Genomic DNA, 23427 nt, shown 5'->3' with positions numbered 1-23427 from the left:
GGCACCTAGCACTTGTACTAAAAGGTGGAGCTGTGAACACTGCAGTCTGATTGGTCAGTAGAGGACGGTCACTCTGCTCAGGGCTGAGTTGTGTCTGGTTTTGAGGCTCATGTAACCACTGTTCATACTGTGGAGAGTTTTATTAGTAAACTGTGACTATAAAATGAAAGGATGTTTGCTGCCTCTCACAGCAGCTGGAGTCTGAGAAATTAATTATTATTAATTTTGGCTGGGTTATGCGACAGAATATATTCTAATCCTCAAAGTCAAGTAGCGTCAGACTACGGCAAAACTAAACCCCTGAGCTTGCCTTAGAAGGACTCATTTTTAAATATCTCATGGAGAGAGACTCTCACTGCAGCCTGTTTAATTTTGTTCTGAAAATGTCGGTGTGCGGCCTCGTTCTGTGGACGATAAACGAGGCGCAGACTTCCATCTGTGTCACGGATATTGAGGCGTAGAGTAGAAGTATGAGGTTGCATGAACTGGAAATATTTAGGTAAAGTACCCTAAAATTGTCCTTAAGTACAGCATTTGAGTAAATGTACTTAAGTTACGTTCCACCACTGATCAGTATATGTTTAACATCACATATTTAGCATCACAATTTACTATATTTGACCTCATTACTACTTTTATTGAAGCAGCTGACGGAGTCTACCTGAAGATAAGCCACCTCCTCTGAGTGTCAGGAGTCCTGGACTGAGAAAAGCTGCATAAAATCAACTTGATAGTTGTTTCTGTCTGTCATTTAAAAAAAAATCGAGTGTCCCAAACAGTCAGTGGAAAGTTTGGTTGAGAGTTAACCACAGCTGGCAGCTACAGCAGCTTTACAAAGACAACACATGCACCAGCGTTAAATCAATACAACATTTGCAGAGGCATAGATGGACGTCCTGAATACAGACATCAATTTGTGTTTGTTCGAGAACACACAGCAGCTGGAACATACACAATCAATACACAGACAGAAGGAGGAAAGTGTGTTATCAGCCCTCCACCTGATCAGCTGCACATCCTGCAGATGTGTACAGTAACCTCACTGCTGGAGGAGAAAATAAAGTCGACCTTTGAGCTGTGAAGCGTGACGTGTGTGCAGCTCTGAGGTGTCGGTGAAGCTGAGCGATAAGGAGGAACATTTCTACACTGCATCCCTTAATGTGTGTGTGTGTGTGTGTATCTGTGTGTGTTTTCTGTGGTGTTCAGACCAGACTGATCTCGCTTCACACACAACCTAAGATATATTTTTTTCCTGTGCAGCCGAGTGAGAAGTGTTTACATGTGGCCCGTACAGCACTGACGGCAGCGCGGTCTGTCTGATGAACCAAACGAAGCGCTCAAAGGAGGAAAGTTGCATTCATGCATTTCATGCTGATGCGTTCAAGAGACACATTATGCTGTCAGCACATCCCTCCGTAACACTCACTCTCCCTCCATCTCCCATCTCCTCTGCCAAGCTGCTATCTCAGATAGATAACAACACAAAATTCCACATGCGCATAAACTGAAATCTGCAGGCTCTGTAGGTTATAATGGAGGATTTCAGCACACACAATATTTATTACACTAACCGGTGCAAGATGTTCTCATTCACTGTTTGTACTCACACCACATGCTGTTAAAATAATGGACGCAGCCACCGTGACATCATGACAAGCCTCGAGTTTGGCATTTCAAAATTGCTTCACTTTTTGGAGCCAAAAGTGACCATATTTGGAGGAGACGGTGGCACTGTGGAGGAGCATCATGTGGATCTGACTGAGAAGCCAAATATTGGGAAATTAGCTATAGAGACCAAAACCATTTTAACATGGGGGTCTATGGAGATTGACTGGCTTCTGGAGTCAGCGTCAAGCAACCGTTCAAAGGACTGCAGTTTTTGGCACTTCTGTATTGGCTTCATTTTTCAGCCCTGGGCGCTCGGATCACGAGCTAGGAGGTAGGGCCGGACAATTAATCAACAATTAATTGAAACCTGTAACAGATGTAATGCTGTCCATGTAGGTAAATTCATTTGTTAAATATTGCTAATACTTTCCTGAGTGTGTGTTCTTGTACTGTCTCCTTAAAAACGTACTAATGCGTGAGTAGTCACATGACTCAGCCCCGTCCAGTCCAGTCCACAACCTGGACGCAACATGGAGAACTCAAACACCGAGCCAGCTGAACAACTTGACCAGCTTGTGCCAAAGAGAAACGCCGTGTCCATCGCACATTTTAGCTTTCGTGAAGACGACACCGAACAGAAGGAATATAAAATGTAAACACTGTGGAAAAACAGTTTCAGCAACCAAAGGTAACACCACCAATCTGTCTCAGCATTTGAGCACAATCACGTTACCGAATATGAACAGTCAAAAAGAGAACCCAGCAACAAGTGCCTCCACACAGCAGCTCTCGATAACACATTTACAATATTAAACAGATTCAAGAAACTGCGGTGCCAAACATGTAAAACTGATGTCATAAAAAGCAAGTGATGCCAGTTATGTTTTACTTTTAACATGGCAATATCTTAAAAAAAATGTTTACAAGAGATGCCAGTTATTATTTTCTACTTTTGAAAGGGCAATATTTAATTTTTTTTTGTTTGCAAGGGATGCAAGTTATTCATTTCATACTGTTTTAGAGAACTTGGCTCTTATTTTAGAACTAAAATTTTGACATGACAATATTTAAAACAATTCATTTTGTTCGTAAGAAATAAAAGATATTTATTTTCCACTTTTTTAACGGAGCTTGCTTTTTGGATTTAAAATTAAATGTGACTTTTTTTTGTAAGACAATTTCATTTAAAGTGATGCGTGCTTTGATTTCAATTTTGAAATATTCAATGAATAATCCTATGTATTTTATCTGTGTGTGTTTCCTTCAGTTATTTTAATATCACAAAGATAAGATATGCACTCTTTCATCAGAAAAAGTATCCTAGCTTTAATAGTTTTGCATATTTACAGTAAAAACATTGTCAGTGAACTATGAGGGCAAAAACCAAACAAACTAACCGCCCTCCAACATATGATGGAAGCAAAGGAGGAAGTCAGGTTGTGTAGTATAAAGAGCGACAATGTCTACGTAGAGAGCAGACACCCAGGAACCCAGCTCAGCCTTGCATCCAACTTCTTCCCAGTGGCCACTTGTGATATTGCAGCGAAAAAATCCCCTGCGACCCGAAAATCATTCTCCTAATAGACCACCACTGTAAGAGAGACCTCTATAAAACCGTCAACAAGGTCAATTACGACTCTTTCTGTTATTATTTATTCATCTATGGAGGTTTCGTGTTTTTAAAACCTCCCTCGAGCCAAGAAAAGTGATTTAAAAATCTATGACATCATCACAATGTAAAGTCTGAGACAAGCACGAACTCTTTGGCGTATGCACCATGCGAGCCACTCCACTGGTCTGAGTAGGCGCCATCTTGAGGTCTACCACCAAGTTATTGTTATACATCTACAATAAGGAGGTGGTGGATTGAGCAAACATACTGGGACTTTGACCCTGGAGACCGAGGTTGAATTATGTTAAGTAACACACGTAACGTACGCTTACGTAACAATGCACAACCATGATTATTTTCCCAACCCTAACTTGTAGGGGTGCTTTTCCATGTGATATATGAACCACAATCATACCAACCATTATATAAGGATACATTAATCAGTTATAGCCTGATACTGTCCTGTGCGTATCAATTTGCTGAGCCAAAAAGCCAGTAAGCAGTGTTGTAAACTCCCACACAGCAAAACTATAGATCATATTTTAATATTTTTTTTAATATTTTAGCATATAATCACATTCAAACTATTAATCAGAAATGAAAACTCTCAGTTTACTATTTATTTGCAGTGTTTTCAGTGTGATGTGACCCCTTGTTTTATCTCTGCTCTGTGGCCAAGTGAAATCGGTCACTTCATCGGAGCCTGTGACCTGATGATAACGTCAATAATAATGTAACGATAATGTATGTGATCTGATATACAGCTTAGACCGGTGGCAAAACTGATAAGAGACTGTATTATGAACATCTGAGAAAATAACCTTGAGGTGTTGGAGAGCGCACCGAACTCTGTGTAAAACATGTGTATTTAATATTTATGTGCTGCCTGGCAAATATAGGTACCCTATACAAAATAAAATCAAACTGTTTTCCCATTAATATGACTTATAACTCAGTTGGGTACCATTTTAATGACCACAGAAGGTTTTCTTTTGAAGATTTCGCAAGTGGAGTTATTTCATAACAGCTGTTGCTCCTGCATCCACAGCGCGTTTCAATTAAAGAACTCGGTCAAACCAACTCTCAAAAGAGACACATTCGTTACAGTCTTTGCTGCTTGGTGAATTATGTGTCAGCCGAATAAAAGAGACATTTATTTCGGTGCTTTTAAATTACTACATGGCGGTGTACATTTATATTTTTGGGCCAATGAGCGTGTAAATGTTAAATTGCTTGTGATTTCCATGGGGTCTGGTTTTAATCTCCGAACAAAAGTAAGCAGTTTCCACACCTCCGGAGCAGAGCACGGAATAAACTAGAAAGTTACTCACCGTTGGGGCGGCCGAGGCGGGAAGCTGGAGCTCCACGAGCCGGTACGCATCCACCGCCGAGCCGTTGCCGCTCCACGCGGATGCTGCTGACAGCGCCAGGGTCTCCGTGTTGCGCGCCGTGCAGTTCGCCTCGCGGTCGCTGCACGAGATGATGCTCTGCCGCGCGGACCGCAGCTGCTCGCTCTTCCCGCCGTTCATCCTCCTCCTCCGCCCACTCTTCCTCGCTCCTCCTCACGCGATCTGTGTAGGAGGAGGAGGAGGAGGAGAGAGAGACGGTGACCGGATGTGCAGCAGGTGTGCAGACAGGTGTAATTAAAGGTGCGTTTGATTAACATGAGCAGAGTCAGTTAAATTAAGATATGGTCATACACTGACCCTCTGTGCATTTGCAAAATGTCAGTGGTGGAAAATATTAAGTACGAATACTCAAATACTTTAGGCTACTCCTACTTCATACGTTTACTCTCCCAGTTTGTGGCTCCCAGTGCTCCCATTACCACTGGCACCACTGTTGCCTTTACTCCCCACATCTTTTCTAGCTCCTCTTTCAGCCCTCAATATTTTTCAAGCTTCTCCTGTTCCTTCTTCCTGATGTTGCCCTCTGTTGCTCAGGATTGCTACATCCATCACCACTGCCTTCTTCTGTTGTTTGTGGATCAACATGATGTCCAGTTGGTGAGCCATCACCAGTTTGTCAGTCTGGATCTGGAAGTCCCACAGGATATCAGCTCGGTCATTCTCAACCACCTCAGGACGTGTCTTCCATTCTGACGGTGGGACTTCCAGCCCATCCACGAACGCTCTTCCTGCCTGCATCTTATAACCTGCTTTTATGTGCTGAACTGTCTCAGGACCATCTTGGGCTCCTGTCTGCTGTGGAAGACCCTTATTGCTTCTATTGATCTTGTACTGAGTGCCTGTTCTTGTGCTGCCATGACTAGTGTTTCCTTGCTGTCCTTCAGTCCAACCTTTTCCAGGCGCTGGTAGATCTCTTGATGTCGGCCACTTCCTCAGTCTGTCAGTGGCACATGCCGTGCAGGGGCTTGTCCTTCCATGATGGTTCGTCCTCCTCTTCTGCTGCCTGAGGTATACACTCAGCAGCTCATCTTTTGGGGTCATCTTCCTTGGTTTCGGCTCACCAGTTCTCGGCCCCCCTCGTTCTGCTTTGTGTTCAGTCTCAGGGTGCTGGACTTCGGATGAAACCCTCCGTGCATTATGAGAAGCTTCCACGTCTTGATATCAGTGGCTTCTCTGTCCTGCTTTAGTCAGCTCGTTATACCAGCAGGGTACCTGATGACTGGTAGGACGTACGTGTTGATGGCTCGGACCTTGTTCTTTCTGTTCAGCTGGCTTTTCAGGACCTGCCTTATTCTGTGTAGGCATCTGGCTGTGGCTGAGAATAAATGAGTGTACTGAAGAATATGAATTTAAGCACCAATATTGCACGGTATTGCACAGTTAAGGCAGCGTTACAAGGAATAATTGTACCCAAACATCAATCCTGTACCTGATCTGTTCCTGCTTTTTGGTACCTGCTCCTGTTTTGACCTGTTGCCGCTTCCTGACTTGCTCACCTGTCATACCCCCCTTCAATTGTTTGCGTGTAACTGTTCCTGATCTTTGCCTTTCCCCTCATCATACCTGCCTTGCCTTGTCTGTGCCCTCCTCTCTTTGTTGCCAGTTTTCACTGGTAAGTAATAAAGTTGAGACGCAGAAGCAGCTTCAGTTTCAGGGTATTGCAGTGCCTCAAACTTTCAAACACATCAGTAAGCTCCGTCTGTACATTGATGCTCTTACATCAAAATCCACATTCAAACCTGCAGGATAAAGGAGCAACTCTTATTATTTCATTGTGTTCGTTGTGAGTCGAGTACGTATATACATCCACCATCAGACTGCGGGATTCACTTTCACTTCACACTACATAAAAAGAATCTTTGCATTATGTCTGACTTCTTTCACTAAACCCAGAAAATGAAAAGATCTGCTAACAACAAGAGTCCGGTATTTGTTTGCAGGTAGAGTGAGCCGACTGGAGGGAGAAATGCTTTTATTTCATATATCTGTGTGATGAGTGCTGAAAAGACAAGTGGTGTAAGGAAGCAGACAGTGTAGGTGGATTAAATAAAGCCAGAGGGGCTTCAGAGAGCGTCTCACCTCAAAATGAGGACAGACATTAGCACGTAAAGCTGCTGTGACTGATAACACAGTGTTAAAACACATTAGAGTCACATTTAAATGTTTCAAGGTTTAATTCAGTTTTTATCTTTTTTAATATAAAAAGTTTGTGCAGAAAAATAACTTTTAAAATCACTTAGCGTGGGTTGTTTCTTTATCAACACGAATACTTAAATATTCAAACTGATTCATAATATTTGTCACAAACTGGCTCAGGGAATGTGACGAGTAAGAAGTCCACACAAAAGGATTTAGTTTCAACCAGAACTCATTAAGGTGTTGAGGTGAGTTGATAGCACAAAACCAAAAAGCAGTGATGCCAGGTGGACGTCTGCTGCAGGAGGGGAGACAGTGAGTGAAAACATGAGGCAGCTTTTCCCAGGTGAGCTCAATCAAGGTAACGACCTCTCATGTCAGCCGACTGCCTGCTGAGGCCGGGACATCCTCCAAGACAGTGAGAGGGGCATCACACATTTCAGAACACTTCCTGATCAAACAGCTCATGTTTTAAGGACAAAATGTATGTTATGTACATTTATAAAAGGTAAACTGTCATTTTAGGAATCAAAATTTCAACATTCATGGACGTATTTGGTATTTTCATTCAGCTTATTATAAGCATTCAAGCTTTGTTTGGACTTTCGGGCCTGGTCTCACTCTGAAGTCGTTGAAATCCAGTGCTTGGGCAGCGACTTGCGGCATCAGAAACCAACGAAAAAAGGCTTCCTTTAACGCCAAAGTGATGCACAGCCAGTTGTCGTTATAGTTTAAAAGCACCTGGCAGCGTCAGAGGGAAACGCAGCGGGACAAGGACCAAAGTTAAGGTGGCAAAAGTCTTAGTGGGCTGGGTGGGAGCTGTGGTGGATGGGCCCAACAAACACTAGCCATGTTTCCATCTGCCTGTTTAGATGCGCATCTAGATGGATGCTGGAAACGCCAAAATTTGAATTAAAATCCCCTGATTCACACAAACTAAAATACGCTCGCTTTAGCCGGGTTTTGGTTGATTCGAAAAAATGTTGATTCGCAAATGGGGGATGGAAACAGTTATGTTCGAATTAAGTCTGACGTAGTGCACCTCTCTCCATGGTGATATCCACACTCAGGGTCGGAAAGGCGGTAATGCATTTACAAGCTGGTTGCCACCCACCAGAAAACGTAGAAGAAGAAGAAGAATGCGAGACTTGTTTTGTTTCCGGTTCTGCGGAAAACTCGCACAAGTCCGTAGTTTTCACCAAAGTCCGTACATTTAATGGAAACACACGGGATTCTGCTGTTAAAGGAAATAAACGTACCGACGTAGTGCGTTTATCTTGAAAGAGACTGTATGTAAACTGTAAATTTCCTGTGAAAACAGAAGTGTATTTTGAAAGAAGACAATGCATGTTACAGGCAGAACTTGACATGGTGTCCCAGAACGTCAACAACCAACGCACCCAGGGTACCTTGCACGTCGTATGTGGACGTGGAAAGTCCATGACCAAACGTCGATATGTGACGAGGTCAGAGTGAGAATGTGTTGGCATCAGCAGACCTGAGAATACGAGAGGTAGTGTGCCAGTGGAGGAGCCAGATTGTGGAGGGTGTTACAGTTGATGATGAAGAGTTTGAAGTGGATGCGCTGTGGAGTGAGGAGCCAGTAGAGGTTATGAAGGATGGGGGTGATGTTGTTACAGGTGCACAGAGTGTGTGAGAAAACGAGCAGCAGAATTCTGGATATGTAGTTTCTTGAGTGTTTTGGATGATGAATCACAGAGGAGACTGTTGCCGTAGTCCAGTCTGTAAAATGATGAATGCGTGTCTGAGAGTCTCTGCAGCTGGAAAAGCGATGGATGGACAGAGGTTGGCGATGTTACTGAGATGGAGGAAGGCTGTTCTGGTGATGTGTTTGATATGCTGGTCAAAGGAGAGGGTCTGATCGAAGATGGCACCAAGGTCACGGACACGGGGAAAGGAGAGCACATTGGAGCCGTCGATGGAGAGGGAGATGGAATGATGATGGCTTCTGACTTGTTACAGTTACGTTTGAGGAAGTTGGTTTGAAGCCAGGATTTCATTTCAGTGATGCAGTTGGAGAGTGAGTGGCAGGGGTGATGGCTTTGGTGGAGATGTGGAGCTGAAAGTCAGAGGTGAAGCAGTAAAACTGAAGTCCATGACGGTGGATTGTTTGAGATGTTTGTCCAAGTGGTGTTGCCATACCCTAGCAGAAGTTGTGAACACTGTACTGAGTCTATTTCACTACTTTCAAACTGGTGGAAAACGAAAAAAAGAATGTTATATGAGTGTTGAAGTGTCAGTCATTTATGTTTTTCATTCATTTATGTATTTGTTTATGTCATAGTAATTTTCTTGCATATATGTTTATATATTGCTCATGATAAATAATATAATATGACAAGACAGGAGTTTTCAATTTTTGAATTCTTTCTGGGTGAAAGTCCAGAGCCCCCTGCAGTTTTTCTTTTGCAGGCATTGAAATATACAGTTTTATACTTTATTACACACTATCATTTTCTTTTCTTTCAAAAAATAGATACTGTTCAAAGCAGCACATTCTCACTCCGACCTCGTCACATATCGATGTTTGGGTCATAGACTTTCCGCGTCCAGATACGACATGCAAGGTACCCTGGGTGTGTTGGTTGTTGATGTTCTGGGACACAGTGTCAACTTCAGCCTGTTACATACAGTCTCTTTCAAAATTAAAGCACTACATCAGCACAACACCGCAAATTGACCTTTGTTTTTTTTCCCGTAAACAACTAATACACATGGTTGGGTTTAGGCAACAAAACAACAGGGTTTGGCTTTAGAATCTTACAGGATGCGAACTGGGAACTGTTAAACTATAACGGCAACTGGCCGTGTATAATGCTGACTTTTTTTGTTGGTTTCTGATGCCACAAGTCACTACCCAAACACCGGATTTTGACAACTGCTACTTTTCCCTAACAGCCAGGATTTAACATGCATACCAAAAAAGCTAAGGTCTGAGGCGGTCAAATAAAGTAAAAAAGTATTGGCACCAAAATATATTTAACATATTAAGTTTAAGATATCGTGAAGAAGAAAAAGTGGAAAATATTTTCCTCAAAATTGTGCAGTGCTTGAGTAAAATGTACTTATTTTCCTTCACTGTGTAAAAAAAAAAATCAGTTGTGTATATTTAAGTGTTCTTTTAGATGTGTACAACTAGAGTTTAGTTAAAATTTTTATTTAAATTATTTGAAAGTTTTTATAGTCACAATAATTGCAATTTAATTCTCAGTTAAACACCAAACAGCATCTCATTTCAATGTCTCCTATTTTCATGTTCTGAGTGAAATGGAGCTGCACGCTGACGACAGACTGTGTGTATTTGTAAAAAAGAAAATGTCTAAAACAGAAGACATATTTCTGGGAGTTGTGGAAGATGAGTTCTTGTCATCTCTGCTATTTCTGTCTGATAAAGACATTACATACTGATTAAAAAAACTTCTAAAAAGTCTGAAAAGTTTAATTTAATTAAAATCCCAACCACATCTGAACCCTTCATTTGGCCAAAATACATCAGTATATCATCATGTGATAAAGTTATAGAAAGATCTTCTACATACCTGAAGGAGTCTTGAGAAGAGGAAAGTTAAAATCCAGGATCTGGACCAGAGCCGCAGTCAGGTCCAATTAAGCCGGGGTGAGAATCAACCTGCTGCTGAACTCTGGAGACTTGTATCTTCAAAAGGTCTGATCCACACTCTCCTGCTCACCATCCAGGTACTGTGACAGAAGCTCAGAATTCACGCTGGAGAACAAAGCAAACCAACATCCCCCACTGAGTCCTGACGGATTCATGGATCCACAGAGTCTAAAGTGCTGCAGGGAGCAGGTGAGAGGGTGAAAGAAAAGATTCCTACAGGTAGAAATGTTTATAAGGCAGACACACACACACACACACACACACACACACACACACACACACACACACAAAGTGGGGTATTTGGGTCTTTAGGTCAGCACTCTGATGGAAAGTCATTATAATGATTATCTGCTGACCTGCTGCTTCAACTTAATACAAATGATGAGACGAGGACAAACGCTCTCATTGATGAGCGCATGATTGCATTGTGTGTGTGTGTGTGTGTGTGTGTGTGTGTGTGTGTTGGTTAAACTGTGTACTCTTTGATAACCTTATCTGATCACTTTAATGGACAATAGAGAACAAACTGAAGTCACTTCAAACAGATTTTGGACGTCCAAATCTCCAAATCTGACAAAGTGAAGAGACTTCACTGATCTCATGAAGGCTGCTGCTTTGCACAACAGTGGTGGAATGTAATGACCGTCTTCCACCAAAATTAGTGCACGTATGCTGGTTTATAAAGCCCAGTTCAGACCAAAGATTCGAGAGATAAGTTGAAACATGCAGCTACTTTCAATGTGCTGTTCTGCAACGTTCTTAAAACCTGCCAGTTCACACCAATGCAACTAGATGCAACCTTTCTCTGCAACGTTCTAAAACAGTTTTGTCTTCTTCTGAATCTTTGGTCTGAACTGGGTTTAAAACGCAGGAAAACCTGTTAAAAATAGGTGATAGACTGCTTTTCCATTGTCTGTAGGCTCTGCAGTAAACTGGTATGCCTTGGTGTGTGTCATGTTTGACATCACAGACATGCTGGAAAACAGGTAGCAAACAGTAAAAGCAGCATGGAGACAGCGGCTACTTCTATTTTATATTTGTTTCTTATACAGTCCGTCTTTCAAACTCGGTGCCGACTACATGTTTATGACACCCAAGCGTTCGGACAGTATTTTCTTGTCGCCTGTCATTGCATCACACCTGCAAAGTAGCTAGAATAAGCATGTGGTGTTGTATTTCCATCACTGCCGATCAGCTGGAGCTAGGGCAACCAAGTCTCACTCTGAAGTTGTCGAAATCTGGCACTGCGACAGTGCCTTCCAGTATCATACACTGGCGAAAAAAGCCATCCTTTCAGGTTGCCATGATACACGGCCAGTCGCAGTTATAGTTATAGTGTAAGGGAGAAATGCAGCGGGACAAGAATGAAAGTTAAGGGAGCAGAAGTCTTCGAGGGGTGGGTGGGAGGGGTGCTGGATGGGTCCAACAAACACCAACTTTCACCCGGGAGAGAGGCGTTTGCATCATTATATAAAGCCAAACGCTGTTCTTTTTACCTAAACCCAATAACATGCTTTAGTTGTTAAAGGAAGAAAAAGGTAAATTCGTGGTGTTGTACTGATGTGGTGCTTTTATTTTGAAAGAGGCTGTACGTAAACGTTAAATTTCCTGTAAAAACAGAGGTGTATCTTGAAAGAAGACAATGCATGTAACAGGCAGAACTTGTGTCCCAGAACGTCAACAAACAACGCACCCAGGGTACCTTGCACGTCATATCTGGACGTGGAAGGTCCATGACCAAACGCTGACATGTAGTCAGAGTGAGAATGTGTTGCTGTCTTTGCATCGTGCCCGCACAGGAGCTAATATTAGCGTATGGGTGAGGTATTTCCATCACTGCTGATCAACTGGGGCCAGTAAATATCTGAGACTATTGCAGAGTCATTTGTCCTGGGAGTAAATGCTGATTGTAACCTTTCCCATTAAATACAATATTTTTGTATAAATGTGTATTTTTATTATTTCCAGGTTTGTTTGTGTCACCAAAGTGGGTCACGTTTATAGTGACCAAGCGGGTCGGGTTTGTTGTGGGTATTTTAAGCTAAAACATAATGCTTTAATAACTCTAAACAATATTTTGTACCTAAACCTAACCACACGTTATCCAAAGAAACTGCAACATAAAGTTTGGACTTATCTGCTACATGTGAAATGTACAAATTTAACATATCGGGGTTTTACAGAATTTACTTTTGAGAAAGAAGAACTTTATTTTGAGAAAAAGCAACAACAGAGGGTTTACAGTTTAAAGGTGAAGACTGTTTTCCCAGCCGCTTCCCTGCTTACAACATCGACCCACTGAAGAATAATCACAATCAAATGTGCCTCCATGTGTGTGTGTGCATATGTGTGTGTGTGTGTGTGTGTGTGTGTGTGTGTGTGTGTGTGTGTGTGTGTGTGTGTGGTTGACGTTGATAACCGCAGACACAGGGCAATGAAACCCTGCTTCCATTTAATCACCAGTTAAACTGATGGAAGCTGAGAATAATGTAGGTCACTGAGTGACTGACAGGTAGGAGGGCAACAGACACACACACACACACACACACACTTGAAGGTCATGTCTCTCAGTTTGAATAAAAAGCTGTTGTACTGATGTGAAAGTAATTGCAGCTGAAGCCACATCAATACATTTAAATGACAACAACAGTCGACAGAGTGGAGACACAACAGAGACGGTTCAGTGTTCCACTCTGAGCTCAATACTCCATTAACCCTGAAACACAGTCCTGTGTGGGGCTCAATCCCTGCAGGTAACAAGGATGTAGAAAATCTCTACTCTGTGGTCCGTCTGCATTTTTACAAATAATAGAATAAACTATTAGTTAAATAATATAAGCCGAATTACACAAATCTGACGTCAGAGAGATCTTGGTACAGCTCGTATGAATAGACTCAGAAACACCAAATACTTTAAGTTACAGCACGTGTAATCACACCACCTTAGGATGCATTCACACTGTCACTGTTTGGTCCACTTTAAACAAACCCTGGTCCACTTCCACGGATAGTTCGGTTCATTTGGAGTGGTGTGATCGCTCATTCGAACTCCAGTGCGAGCCAACCCTGGCCCACTTGAAAACTGGGGGTCTCGGTTCACTTGCAAGTGAATCCTGGTGCAGTTTGCTTATAGTGGGAAATACAAACGGGCTATCCAGCGAACCAACGAGAGGAAGTGAACCAAAGAGAGGAAGTAAAGCACAGTGCATTTTGGGTAGAGAAAAAGCAAAGCCAACAGCGTGAGCCGGGGGAATCAGAGGTAAAAACAGAAAGACTTGGAAAATGTCTCGTGGGCAGACGTGGCGTAGTGAGGAGGTGCAGCCGCTTATTGATATATATGGTCAGAGGACTATGTATCACAGCTGCTTGTGGCTATCCACAATGGATTTCCGTTTTCGGCCCTGGCCAATCGATGAGCCGGATTTTCTTCTTCCTCGTGCTTTCTTTCTTCCTGGTCAGTGGTCGTTTGAACCTTTTCAATCGAACCACTGAGTCGACTCCAGGCGGACTAACTCAATACTTACAGCCCAGTTACATCGCTGTGGTTCAATAATTATCGAGGATCATTTGGTCAATAATAACTTAAACCCTGTGTGTGTTATCACAGAGGGTGTTTATGTCTTTACATGAGCTGAAGCATCTTAACAGGTTATTTCATGTCATCATCATTCCTGTGTTCTCAGAGCCTCGACTGTGCTGAATCCAAAAATACAAAGTTTGTCCTTTTAGGTCAAACGTTTAGGTCAAAATGTTTGATTATATTTAGTGAAGTAATAAAAGTAAGTTATAATCCAGTCTGCAGATAATCTTTGTTCAACCTCCTTTATCAGCTCTTGACCTAAATATAAAATCAGGACAAACTTCTACTGTCTGTTTTCTGGAGCGTGTTAATCAGAGGTGGAAAGTCACTAAGTACATTTACTCAAGTACTGTACTTGTACATGTACTCCTCTACATCTCAGATGCAAATACTTCTTACTTTATTTTAAAACTCTAGTTTATTTTACAGATGTATTATTATGGATTCAACTATCCAACAGTATATAAAGTATTTAAAATGTGCGAGTATGACTCCTTTTTCTTTTGGTGATTTAAATATATTTTGATGCTGATAATTTTGTACTTCTACTTGAAGGAGCAATCAGGGAGTCTAATCCAGTATTATTATATTATATATATATTTTCAGTGAGTATTTCTTATCTCTACAAGGAGCCAGAGGTATCTGCAAGGGCCATTGCTGTCCCTGGGGTCTGTGTGCAGCCCGACTGACCCTTGTCTGAGCCCTCGTACCCCCACAAGACCTTGGAGGGTGACTACTGGTGCCAACACCACTGTCTCTTTTTCTCTTTATTTATTTAATTATTTTTTTTATTTAATGTCATTTAATGCAATGTAATTTAATTTAATTTAATTTAATTCAATTTACTTTACTTTACTTTAATTGTATTTAATTTAATTTAATTTAATTTAATTGTATTGTATTGTATTTTATTTTATTTTATTCATTACAATGTATATGTAGTTTTATATATTACTCTTATCATTATTTATATTTTCAATTTTCCTCTCAGTGTTATTTGCTCAGCCCTTTTTCTTACCTGTCTGTATCAGCTACAGACATACATGCACTCAAACATATGCACACGAGTGCCCTTAATAACCGCCCCATAGTAAAAGCAAAGAGTAGAAACAACTAGTTTGCATACTGATAACTTATTATATTATTATATTTCCAGTCTCCATCTATCCCCATGTATGCACTGCCTGTCACTAACTTGTTTTATTTTATTTTTTTGTGCTGCAGATGTCCGCTCTGTGTGTAGAAATAAGTTTGGTGCTCATACACAGCCCTGACTCTGTAAATAAGAAAGCAAACACAGCGGCTCAGACCAACAGTTTGTCCTCCTGCTCACAAGGACCGTAAATAACATCAGAGCCTCTGACAGAGCGCTGATAAGAGGGATGTGTTTGTCTGCAGGTTGAGTTTAAATGTAACAGAGTATTTCTTGTTATTTGGAATTTTATTCTTCATGTGTGTTTAATTGTGTGTTTACCTTCAGACAGATTTTACAGTTTCACATGTTTAGTTGCTGAAGAATCATCCAGAGATGTGGCGTCTGTCTGTCTCTCAGGATTTCTGCTTGATTGACGGCTGACGCAGGGAGCAGCAGGGTGGAGGGTTGACCGTGTGTGTGTGTGTGTGTGTGTGTGTGTGTGTGTGTGGTTAGAGGGCAGAAAATTAAATTTAGGATGCAGACTTTGAGGGGCTCTGTGTGAAATTCAGGGTATATGAGTTGGATTCCCGGTGTTGTGCCAACATAGTATGTTTATTTTGAAAGAGTATGCGAACTGTACATTTCCTGTGAAAACGGAAGTGTATTTTAAAAAGACACACAGCATGTACCAGGCTAAAGTTGACACAGCGTCCCAGAAAGTTAACAGCAGACACACCCAGGGTACCTTGCACATCATATGTCAACGCTGAAAGTCCAGGATTAAGCGTCAGTATATGACCTTTTGGTGCCATCCCACTGCATGCTGGTGCCCTTTTTTATTTCTCCGCCCCTGGTCCTCAGACAGTCTGAGTCCGCCCCTGATCTTTATTGTAATCTGATGTGTTGGCATCAGTGGGACTGAGATCTCAGCAGTGTTTGATGCTTTGATGCAGCTACGACCCAAATCTCACAGTGTTTTGTAACGTTCATTTCACTAAAAGAGCGACGGGTTCAACTGCGACGCTGACCTTGTGTTCTGTATCAAACTGGGTCATTGAGGTGCATTAATGCTTCATCCATTCTGGGCGACTATGGTTTATATAATACATTGTTCAGGTAAAAGTGGGACGCTGACAACATGTCCTTCAGTGAGTCTTTACCATGTGTCAACATTATTAACTCACATAAAGACTGAGAAATGGCCTCTGGGGTTCAGTGTGATAGATAAAAACAGGCTGTACAGGCTTATCTGTCTCATTTTATTTTTATTTTGTTAACTGGTTATTATCTATTAATATTATTTAGCCTACACTATGACCACAAAAAATCTATTAAACCAACGTGGAAAAATCTCTTTCCAGTTTCGCCCACTGATGTCATCACTGTTCGCACTTCAGTTCAAGGAAACCCTGCAGGTGTTTGGTTCCAGGTGAGAACCAATTGAGACATTTTTTTTCTGCCTATTACTGGTAGAGTGTTCCTAAAATTTCTCCCTGCTTCTGGACTTTATTTAAAAATATAGGGTGAACAGCAAACTCTCACCTGCAGAGGGCAGCATTAAACTACATTAGTATACAGCCTGCCAGAAACTCACTTAGCAGAAAAAAGCAGCATGCCACACTACACAAATTGTTTAGAAATGTCCTGTGGAGCGTGACAAAAAGCTCAAGGTGTCGATCTGGCTTCTAAATTTCCCAGGTCCCAATCTGCTCAAGGATTCTTGTGATGTGCCGGTACCCCAGATGTACCCCTAATCCAGGCTGGGGCCTCCTTGGAACGGACTTGGCTCTGACCTGTGGAGGCATGCACGCAGGATCTCTTGGGCCTGTCCTGTGGTGTCTGGCACCAGTGCGTGGATGCAGTGGGTTAATGGCACGTGCCACAGATGCTCATTCAGATTGGGATCCGGGGAATGTGGAGGCTAGGTAAACACTTTGAGGTCTTTGTCACATTCCTTGGGCCATCCCTGAGCGATGGTTGCAGTGTGGCATGGTGCATTATACACCGCTTACCACCGTGTAAACTGCAGAAGGGATTTTTTTTCAACCACTGCTCCAGAGCATGTAAAATATCACCAACATCTGCGTTACAAGCTGAAATGTGGAAAATGCCTCCATGAATTAGGAGGGCCCGTTTATGTTGGCAGATTAGGTTAATCACAAAAGCCATTCTACAAGATTGTTGGGAGCAGAATGAGTCCAACTTTCACAGTTTTGGTTGTGTAGGGAATGCCATGGCTCAAAATGTAGGTCTGTGTGACAAAAAACTAAGCTCCACTGTTTCCATTATCAGATATACCTCAGTGCAGATTCATTATGCCATAAGTAGATACAAGTCTGCAACAGAAATGAACACAAAAGCCTTAAAAAAAAGTACCACAGTGGACAACAGTGCAGAGATATACTGATCATCACAAACACAAAATATGCATATCTGCAGATGGTTCAAAAGAACCAGAGACTGGGCATGTGCTTGCTGCATTCTTCATGCCAGTTAAAAAGAGAATGTAAAACCACCTCTCAGTGTAAACAGCTGAATTAATTGGAATATTACCAACAGTACAATGAGCGGAAGGAAACAACCCAGTGCTGTAACTGCCTCTGATAGCTTGTCAGCACTTTTGAGCATTAAATCTGGAAACTCATCCTGCAGACAGGATATTATGTGTGAAGTGTATCATGTGCTGCTCAGACTACATTGCAGGGGACTGATTATCTCCTTCCTTTGGGTTCCTGCTCATGTAGGGGTGGAAGGAAATGAAAGAGTAGACATGTTGTTAATTGATCTGCAAGGACCACAAAGTAAATCAGAGGTCAAAACTATCATAAAGGACTTTATGTACAAACCCTGTCAGGAATACTGGGACTTAAGTGACATGGAAAGACAACTTTACAGTCTTCAGAAATATTGTAACACAGTCAGTGTGGGTCAAAATGCCATAACAGCCGTTTATTAAACTCAGGGTCCCTGACAGCAATATCATAAAAGCACTTAAAAGTTACGGTGTCTTGCTGCAGAGGGTGTGGCACATAGGCAAATACACTGGAAGTATACGATCTAGAGAACCAAACATACACACAAAATGAAGTCATTTTCCAACAGAAAAACCTAAAACTACTGCAAGTGCTGCAGCAAACCTTAATTTATATCACCACAACTCAACAGGTGAACTCCCACTGCACCAGTTGCTCCCATGACTGGAGGCTAATGCCAACTGCAGCACTGACAGATAAAACCATACGTTAATAAGTTCAGTTTACTAAGATACAGATAAAACAATTTACAATAAATGACATAAAAAGCTCCCTGCTACAACATGTACAGTAGGTGCTGGTAGATTATGCAGTGGGAGCCCAAGGGAAAAGATGGTCATTACCTGTCTGAGGATAGGACATACTGGATTAAATGACACTCTCCATAGAATAGGGAAGCATCCTACTGGACTATGTTCACACTGTAACAAACTGGAAACAGTCAGACATGTAGGCTACTAATAGATTGCAACAGGTGTGAAGAAGAAAGGAGGGAGTTAATGACAGGACTAACTGAAGAAAAGCACAGTATTTTATTAGGGAATCTGCTTGGAAAGTCACCAAGGAATGTATGTAATTATTTAGGAGTAACAGGAATAATTTCCCCAGCTAATCTGCTGCTCCACACTCCAGTCCAGTAGGTGGCGGTAATGCAAGTGAAAGCTAGTTTGCCAATCGCCATTAAACTCATAGAAGAAGAAGAGGTCTTCCTCTTTGTGCAGCTGTTTCTGTACATTCTGTTCATCCACTTCTGGTTTGTGTTCATTGATTTGTTTAAAAACACATTTCATAAAGATGTCAGAAGACCTGCGCGCTGAGCTGGAGAAGTATCTGCAGTCTCTAAACATCGAGACGACCTGCGTGGAGCATCCGCCGGTAAAACTGAAAATACCTGATTATAAATGAGCTGACAGAGTCCAAACTTTTAAATCAGAAATATCACCAGCCATGCTGTGATTATTAAATCAAAATATCATTCATTATATAAGTTAATGTTGCTTGGAGAGGAATACAATGCTGGGATATGCTACAATACTTTCTATCGAGAACGAAACACTGTTGAATCCCATTAGAAAACTACACATTTTAAGTTTCTTTGCTAATTACAAATTGTCCACAAACACCTTTAAACACTTTGAGACACTGCATGAAACTTAAGGACTCACACTTCTATTCGGCGTTATCCAATCTGTGAATTACTTACATTGTAGTGTAGTTTTAGCTGTGTGATTTGTGTGTTTTCGCTACAGTATTATTGATAATCGACACGTGGACGTGTTAAATAGTTGTCATTTTATGTAATTGACTGTTGAATTGTCTGTTTATTTACATGCCGAATTTGCCGTGAGATCAATCGAAGCAGATTTGCCTCAAGCATTTGTTCCTCCAGTCATGTATTTGTGCAGAATGTAAAGGACAAATTAAAAAGCGATAAGGTTTTGAATAGAGTCTGGTATGACAGTGTTTCCAAACTTAAAATGTCACCTATAAACAAAACTGCGACGAGTTGATTCTGAAATGCAAACGACATTTTGTTACTTAGAACTTCAACACCTTTTTAAGGTGTTTTAAAAATGCATTTTTGTCATTTTAATTCAACTTTCATTGTATTGATTGTCAGCAGCTACATACTGCTTCAGCGGTGAATCAAATAGAAACCTCCACTGTAATAAAAGAGGAGGCTTTTGGTGCAGTTTTGAATTTCAGGGTCTGAGAAGTATAAAATTATTGTCAGATCCAAGTGTACAGATGGTTTTACATAACCTGTCTGACACGTTTTTGTTGCAAGACCCTGCTGTGACCCGCAGGGGGCGCGAACAGATCATTTTTGTTTGCTGTGCACCTTCATGTGATCATCCAGCCTCATACTGAAGGTTTCTACACAGGTGTCAGTTTATCTGTGCTGCAGCAAAAGACTGTGTGATTTCAGTTTCCACCTCTGATCCTCTTTGCTAATGTAGTTATTATGTGATGTCATGGTGTGAGGCTTTTAATAAAAATGTTTATTTAAAAATAAACATCCTCAAAATGTACGATAATTATTAAATATTTAATTTGGTCGTAAAATGTACAAAAATTGTTTATAACATCTGTACTGTCATTGTTATTTTAAGCTGTAGGTGTAACATCACACTTAAAGAACAGTTGTTTCCTGCCTTCCTGTCTGCAGGTGTTCACGGTGGAGGAGATGATGCCTCACCTGCAGCAGGTGAACGGAGCCGTCTCCAAGAACCTCTTCCTGAAAGACAAGAAGAAGAAAGGCCTGTGGCTGGTGTCGGCTCGCCACGACCGCCAGGTCAGCTCGCATCTTTACATCCACTGTCACATAAAGATTTCACCCACCTGACCTCTGAACTGTCATGTTTCTCTGCTGCGTCCAATAATCCTCTCTGTTCCTCTGCAGGTGAACCTCAACGACCTCGCCAAGAAGCTCGGCGTCGGCAGCGGCAACCTGCGCTTCGCAGACGAGGCGGCCATGTTGGAGAAACTCAAGGTAAGAACTGGTTAAATCACCTTGTTCATAGAAACATTTAAAGAAATCAGCTCACAGTCTCGTCAGGGTCAAATAAGACAAGTAAAAATATATTTTAATTGAACAGCAGTGTCAATATTTCTGTATATAGGGCCGCTACAAAGTCCCTTCTTTATGCTGCCTTTGCATTTTCACAACAGCGTCAGTCTCTAGTGTTACATGTGACGTACATGTCAGCAGTGTTTGACAGGACGACAGGAGACGTAGCAGCAGGACGTTAGGCATGGTGACAGTGAAACTCAACCCTGCATTGCACTGGGTCTAAAAGTTTGCCTCCCATACTGCTGCTGAGGGTGAAAAAAAGGAAGAGTTCTGCCTGAGCTGCATTCATGGACCCCCTGAAATCAGAGAGCAGACACAGAGATACACAAGGACAGATAGACAGTCAGTCCCTACTCCCAGTCATCAGCTACCACCACACATATATTGTAATTATGTGGGAAACACTTATTTATAAACAGTAAGAATGCAATAAGAAGGCAACAACAATCATTTACCGTCCCTGCTCCTGGACATCACTGTCTCCCCAATCTGCGGACATTTTTGGTCGCTGTTCTTCTTCTTTGAGTTAGCTGCTAACTGCTACTATCTGCTCTTTAAATTTCCCAGAGGTGGGTCGCACACATAACACATAACTAAAACGTCATACCCGTCCCGACTGTCCTGCTGACTGTCCCTTTTACATAGACGTCATTTTGGCACTGTTCCTACCTCCGCTGCTGGATTACGGCCATGACAACTCTGTCCCCGAACACCCCAATCATACCTTTTTATAAAGAACGGTGAGGCGTGCATGTCAAACTGTTAAAGTCTTCAGCCACTGCAAATTCTCTCAGTCTTCTCTTCTGCTTTTACCTGGACACAAAAAAAATCACAAAGACCAAAGAGGTGTGCTGTGGGGGCAGAGAGAAATCACCATCATCATCATCACCTCTTTTCCAACCGCTCAGTATCCAGGGTCAGCTGGTAGAGCAGGTTCAGTCTTCTATAGTTTAATAGTTTAATTTTCACATATTTTAAACTTCAGACAGCTGCTGCCACCATTAGACCTGTTGTCCCTAATTTCATTTACCACTACAAACTGGTCTGATTTCCCAGTAACTGGTTTGCAGTTTGTTCTGGTTTCAACTTCCTTAACTTCCTCTGTCCGTCTCCTTTCAGGTGGGTCAGGGCTGTGCGACAGCTCTTGCTCTGCTCTTCGACAAGGACCAGAGTGTTAAATTTGTCCTGGACCGGGACCTGGTGGAGGGAGGCCACGAGCTGGTCTACTTCCACCCCATGACCAATGCTGCCACCATGGGGCTGCGACCGGACGACTTCCTGCACTTTCTCCGGGAGACGGGACACGAAGCGGTCCTGGAGAGCTTTGAGTAGGACGGGACGGGAACTTTGAACTGAACCGGGGTTAAGAACTGGACCCCAGCAGCCTGCAGGGATTAAACTGGACGTGAGGAAAACGTGCAGAGCTGAATATGAACTTATTCTGCTACAAAGAATTTGAAAACAAAGATCAGTGAAAGTCTTCACTGGGAACATCAGGAGAAGCTTTTTTTAGTTACACATAAATCCAGATGCTGAGCAGTTATGATTTACAAACAGAAAGAAATACGGTTTTACAGCTCTGCCAAAACTCATTTTTATTTAAAGGTCAAAAAGGTGAAGATCTATTTAGAGACTTTTTAAGACTCAAATTTATTTTGGGTTGTTAAACACAAGACCACTCTCTAATTGTCTTCCATTTGTCATGTTATGTCTCTTTGTTTTACTTTGTTAAGTCTCTTGATTAAAGGAGCAGACTGTTTTACATGTTTTAGCTCAGAAAATATAAACGACACACTGCTGATTGTTTTCATATAATCCAGCATTTTTTAGATTGATTTCCTTCCATGCAGCCTTTTACAAAACAAAAGCCTTCCAGAGACTAGAAACAGGCCAAAATAAATGTTTATTCATCTGCTAATGTATTCGAGAGCAGGAACTCTTACTGATAATGTGTCATCACCTATGTTGATATTTCATTTTGTGGCTGAAATGTGCACTCCAGCCTCTGGGGGTGCTAGCAGGAATCTCCAACCAAGAAAAAAAACACCCTTGTTTCAACCTCCAGGACTGAATAGGTAGAGTAGATTAACTGTGTTCCAAACACGAACGATGTTCTGTACAGATTACCTTTTCTTGGCAATAGCAGAATAAATCCTTCCAGGTCATGAATGAAATGTATGTCTTTAATCTTCACTTCCTCCTCCATCATTCCTGACCAGGCAAGAGACATCCACTCCATTTGTTCCTGCGACATTTCAGTAAGCTTGCTAGGTGCTAGCGGCCTGTCTCCGACATGCCAAACAGCATCAAAGAAACACTGATTTATAATGTCAAATTGTTTTATTCAGTGTTTTTACTGCTTTAAATCACCTAGTCTATTCGTTTTTGAGAAGAGGAAACATCATTCGGCTCCAAGTAAAAACCTCTTGAATAATGAACACTGAAGTGATCCTAACCGGGAGAAATTTGAGCTGGTTGCAATCTGCAATCCTCACTACTAGATGTGACTGAATCCACCTAAATCTTCCACACTGGACCTTTATGTAAGGTTTTGAATGCAGGACTTCTCAGAATCAGAATCAGAAATACTTTATTGATCCCCGAGGGGAAATTATTTATATTACAGGTGCTCCTTGCAAGAGAGGAAAGATACATGAAAATATAAGAAATTTAAACAATAGTATTAACAAATATATAGT

General features: G+C 41.7%; 2 protein-coding genes across 2 annotated transcripts in view; one reads left to right on the top strand and one right to left on the bottom strand.

Annotated features, from left to right (window-relative positions):
* LOC125903659 (melanopsin-A-like) overlaps nucleotides 1-4749 on the bottom strand; it is a 65649-nt gene extending 60900 nt beyond the window's left edge. Inside the window, exon 1 of the mRNA XM_049600714.1 lies at nucleotides 4552-4749. Within this exon, the coding sequence (XP_049456671.1) occupies nucleotides 4552-4749 (198 nt within the window). The remainder of the gene's footprint in view (nucleotides 1-4551) is intronic.
* Nucleotides 4750-18854: 14105 nt separating this feature from the next.
* Nucleotides 18855-22887, top strand: prorsd1 (prolyl-tRNA synthetase domain containing 1). The gene is made up of 4 exons (XM_049600718.1): nucleotides 18855-19029; nucleotides 20324-20449; nucleotides 20558-20647; nucleotides 21848-22887. Exons 1-4 carry the CDS (start codon nucleotides 18949-18951, stop codon nucleotides 22058-22060), a joined length of 510 nt encoding a protein of 169 aa, XP_049456675.1. The 5' UTR covers nucleotides 18855-18948; the 3' UTR covers nucleotides 22061-22887.
* The last annotated feature ends 540 nt before the right edge of the window (nucleotides 22888-23427 follow it).

Source organism: Epinephelus fuscoguttatus, linkage group LG16, assembly GCF_011397635.1.
Source record: "Epinephelus fuscoguttatus linkage group LG16, E.fuscoguttatus.final_Chr_v1".
NCBI lineage: Eukaryota > Metazoa > Chordata > Actinopteri > Perciformes > Serranidae > Epinephelus > Epinephelus fuscoguttatus.
The sequence above is the reverse complement of the archived record's forward strand: the minus strand, read 5'-3'. Positions and strand labels throughout refer to the sequence as shown.

What these genes read in the sequence shown, in the direction of transcription:
- prorsd1 (XM_049600718.1), top strand. Translation starts at nt 18,949, where the DNA reads ATGTCAGAAGACCTGCGCGCTGAGCTGGAGAAGTATCTGCAGTCTCTA. An exon ending in CCTGCGTGGAGCATCCGCCG is followed by an intron (nt 19,030 to 20,323) that starts GTAAAACTGAAA and finishes TCCTGTCTGCAG; the next exon opens with GTGTTCACGGTGGAGGAGAT. An exon ending in CCATGTTGGAGAAACTCAAG is followed by an intron (nt 20,648 to 21,847) that starts GTAAGAACTGGT and finishes GTCTCCTTTCAG; the next exon opens with GTGGGTCAGGGCTGTGCGAC.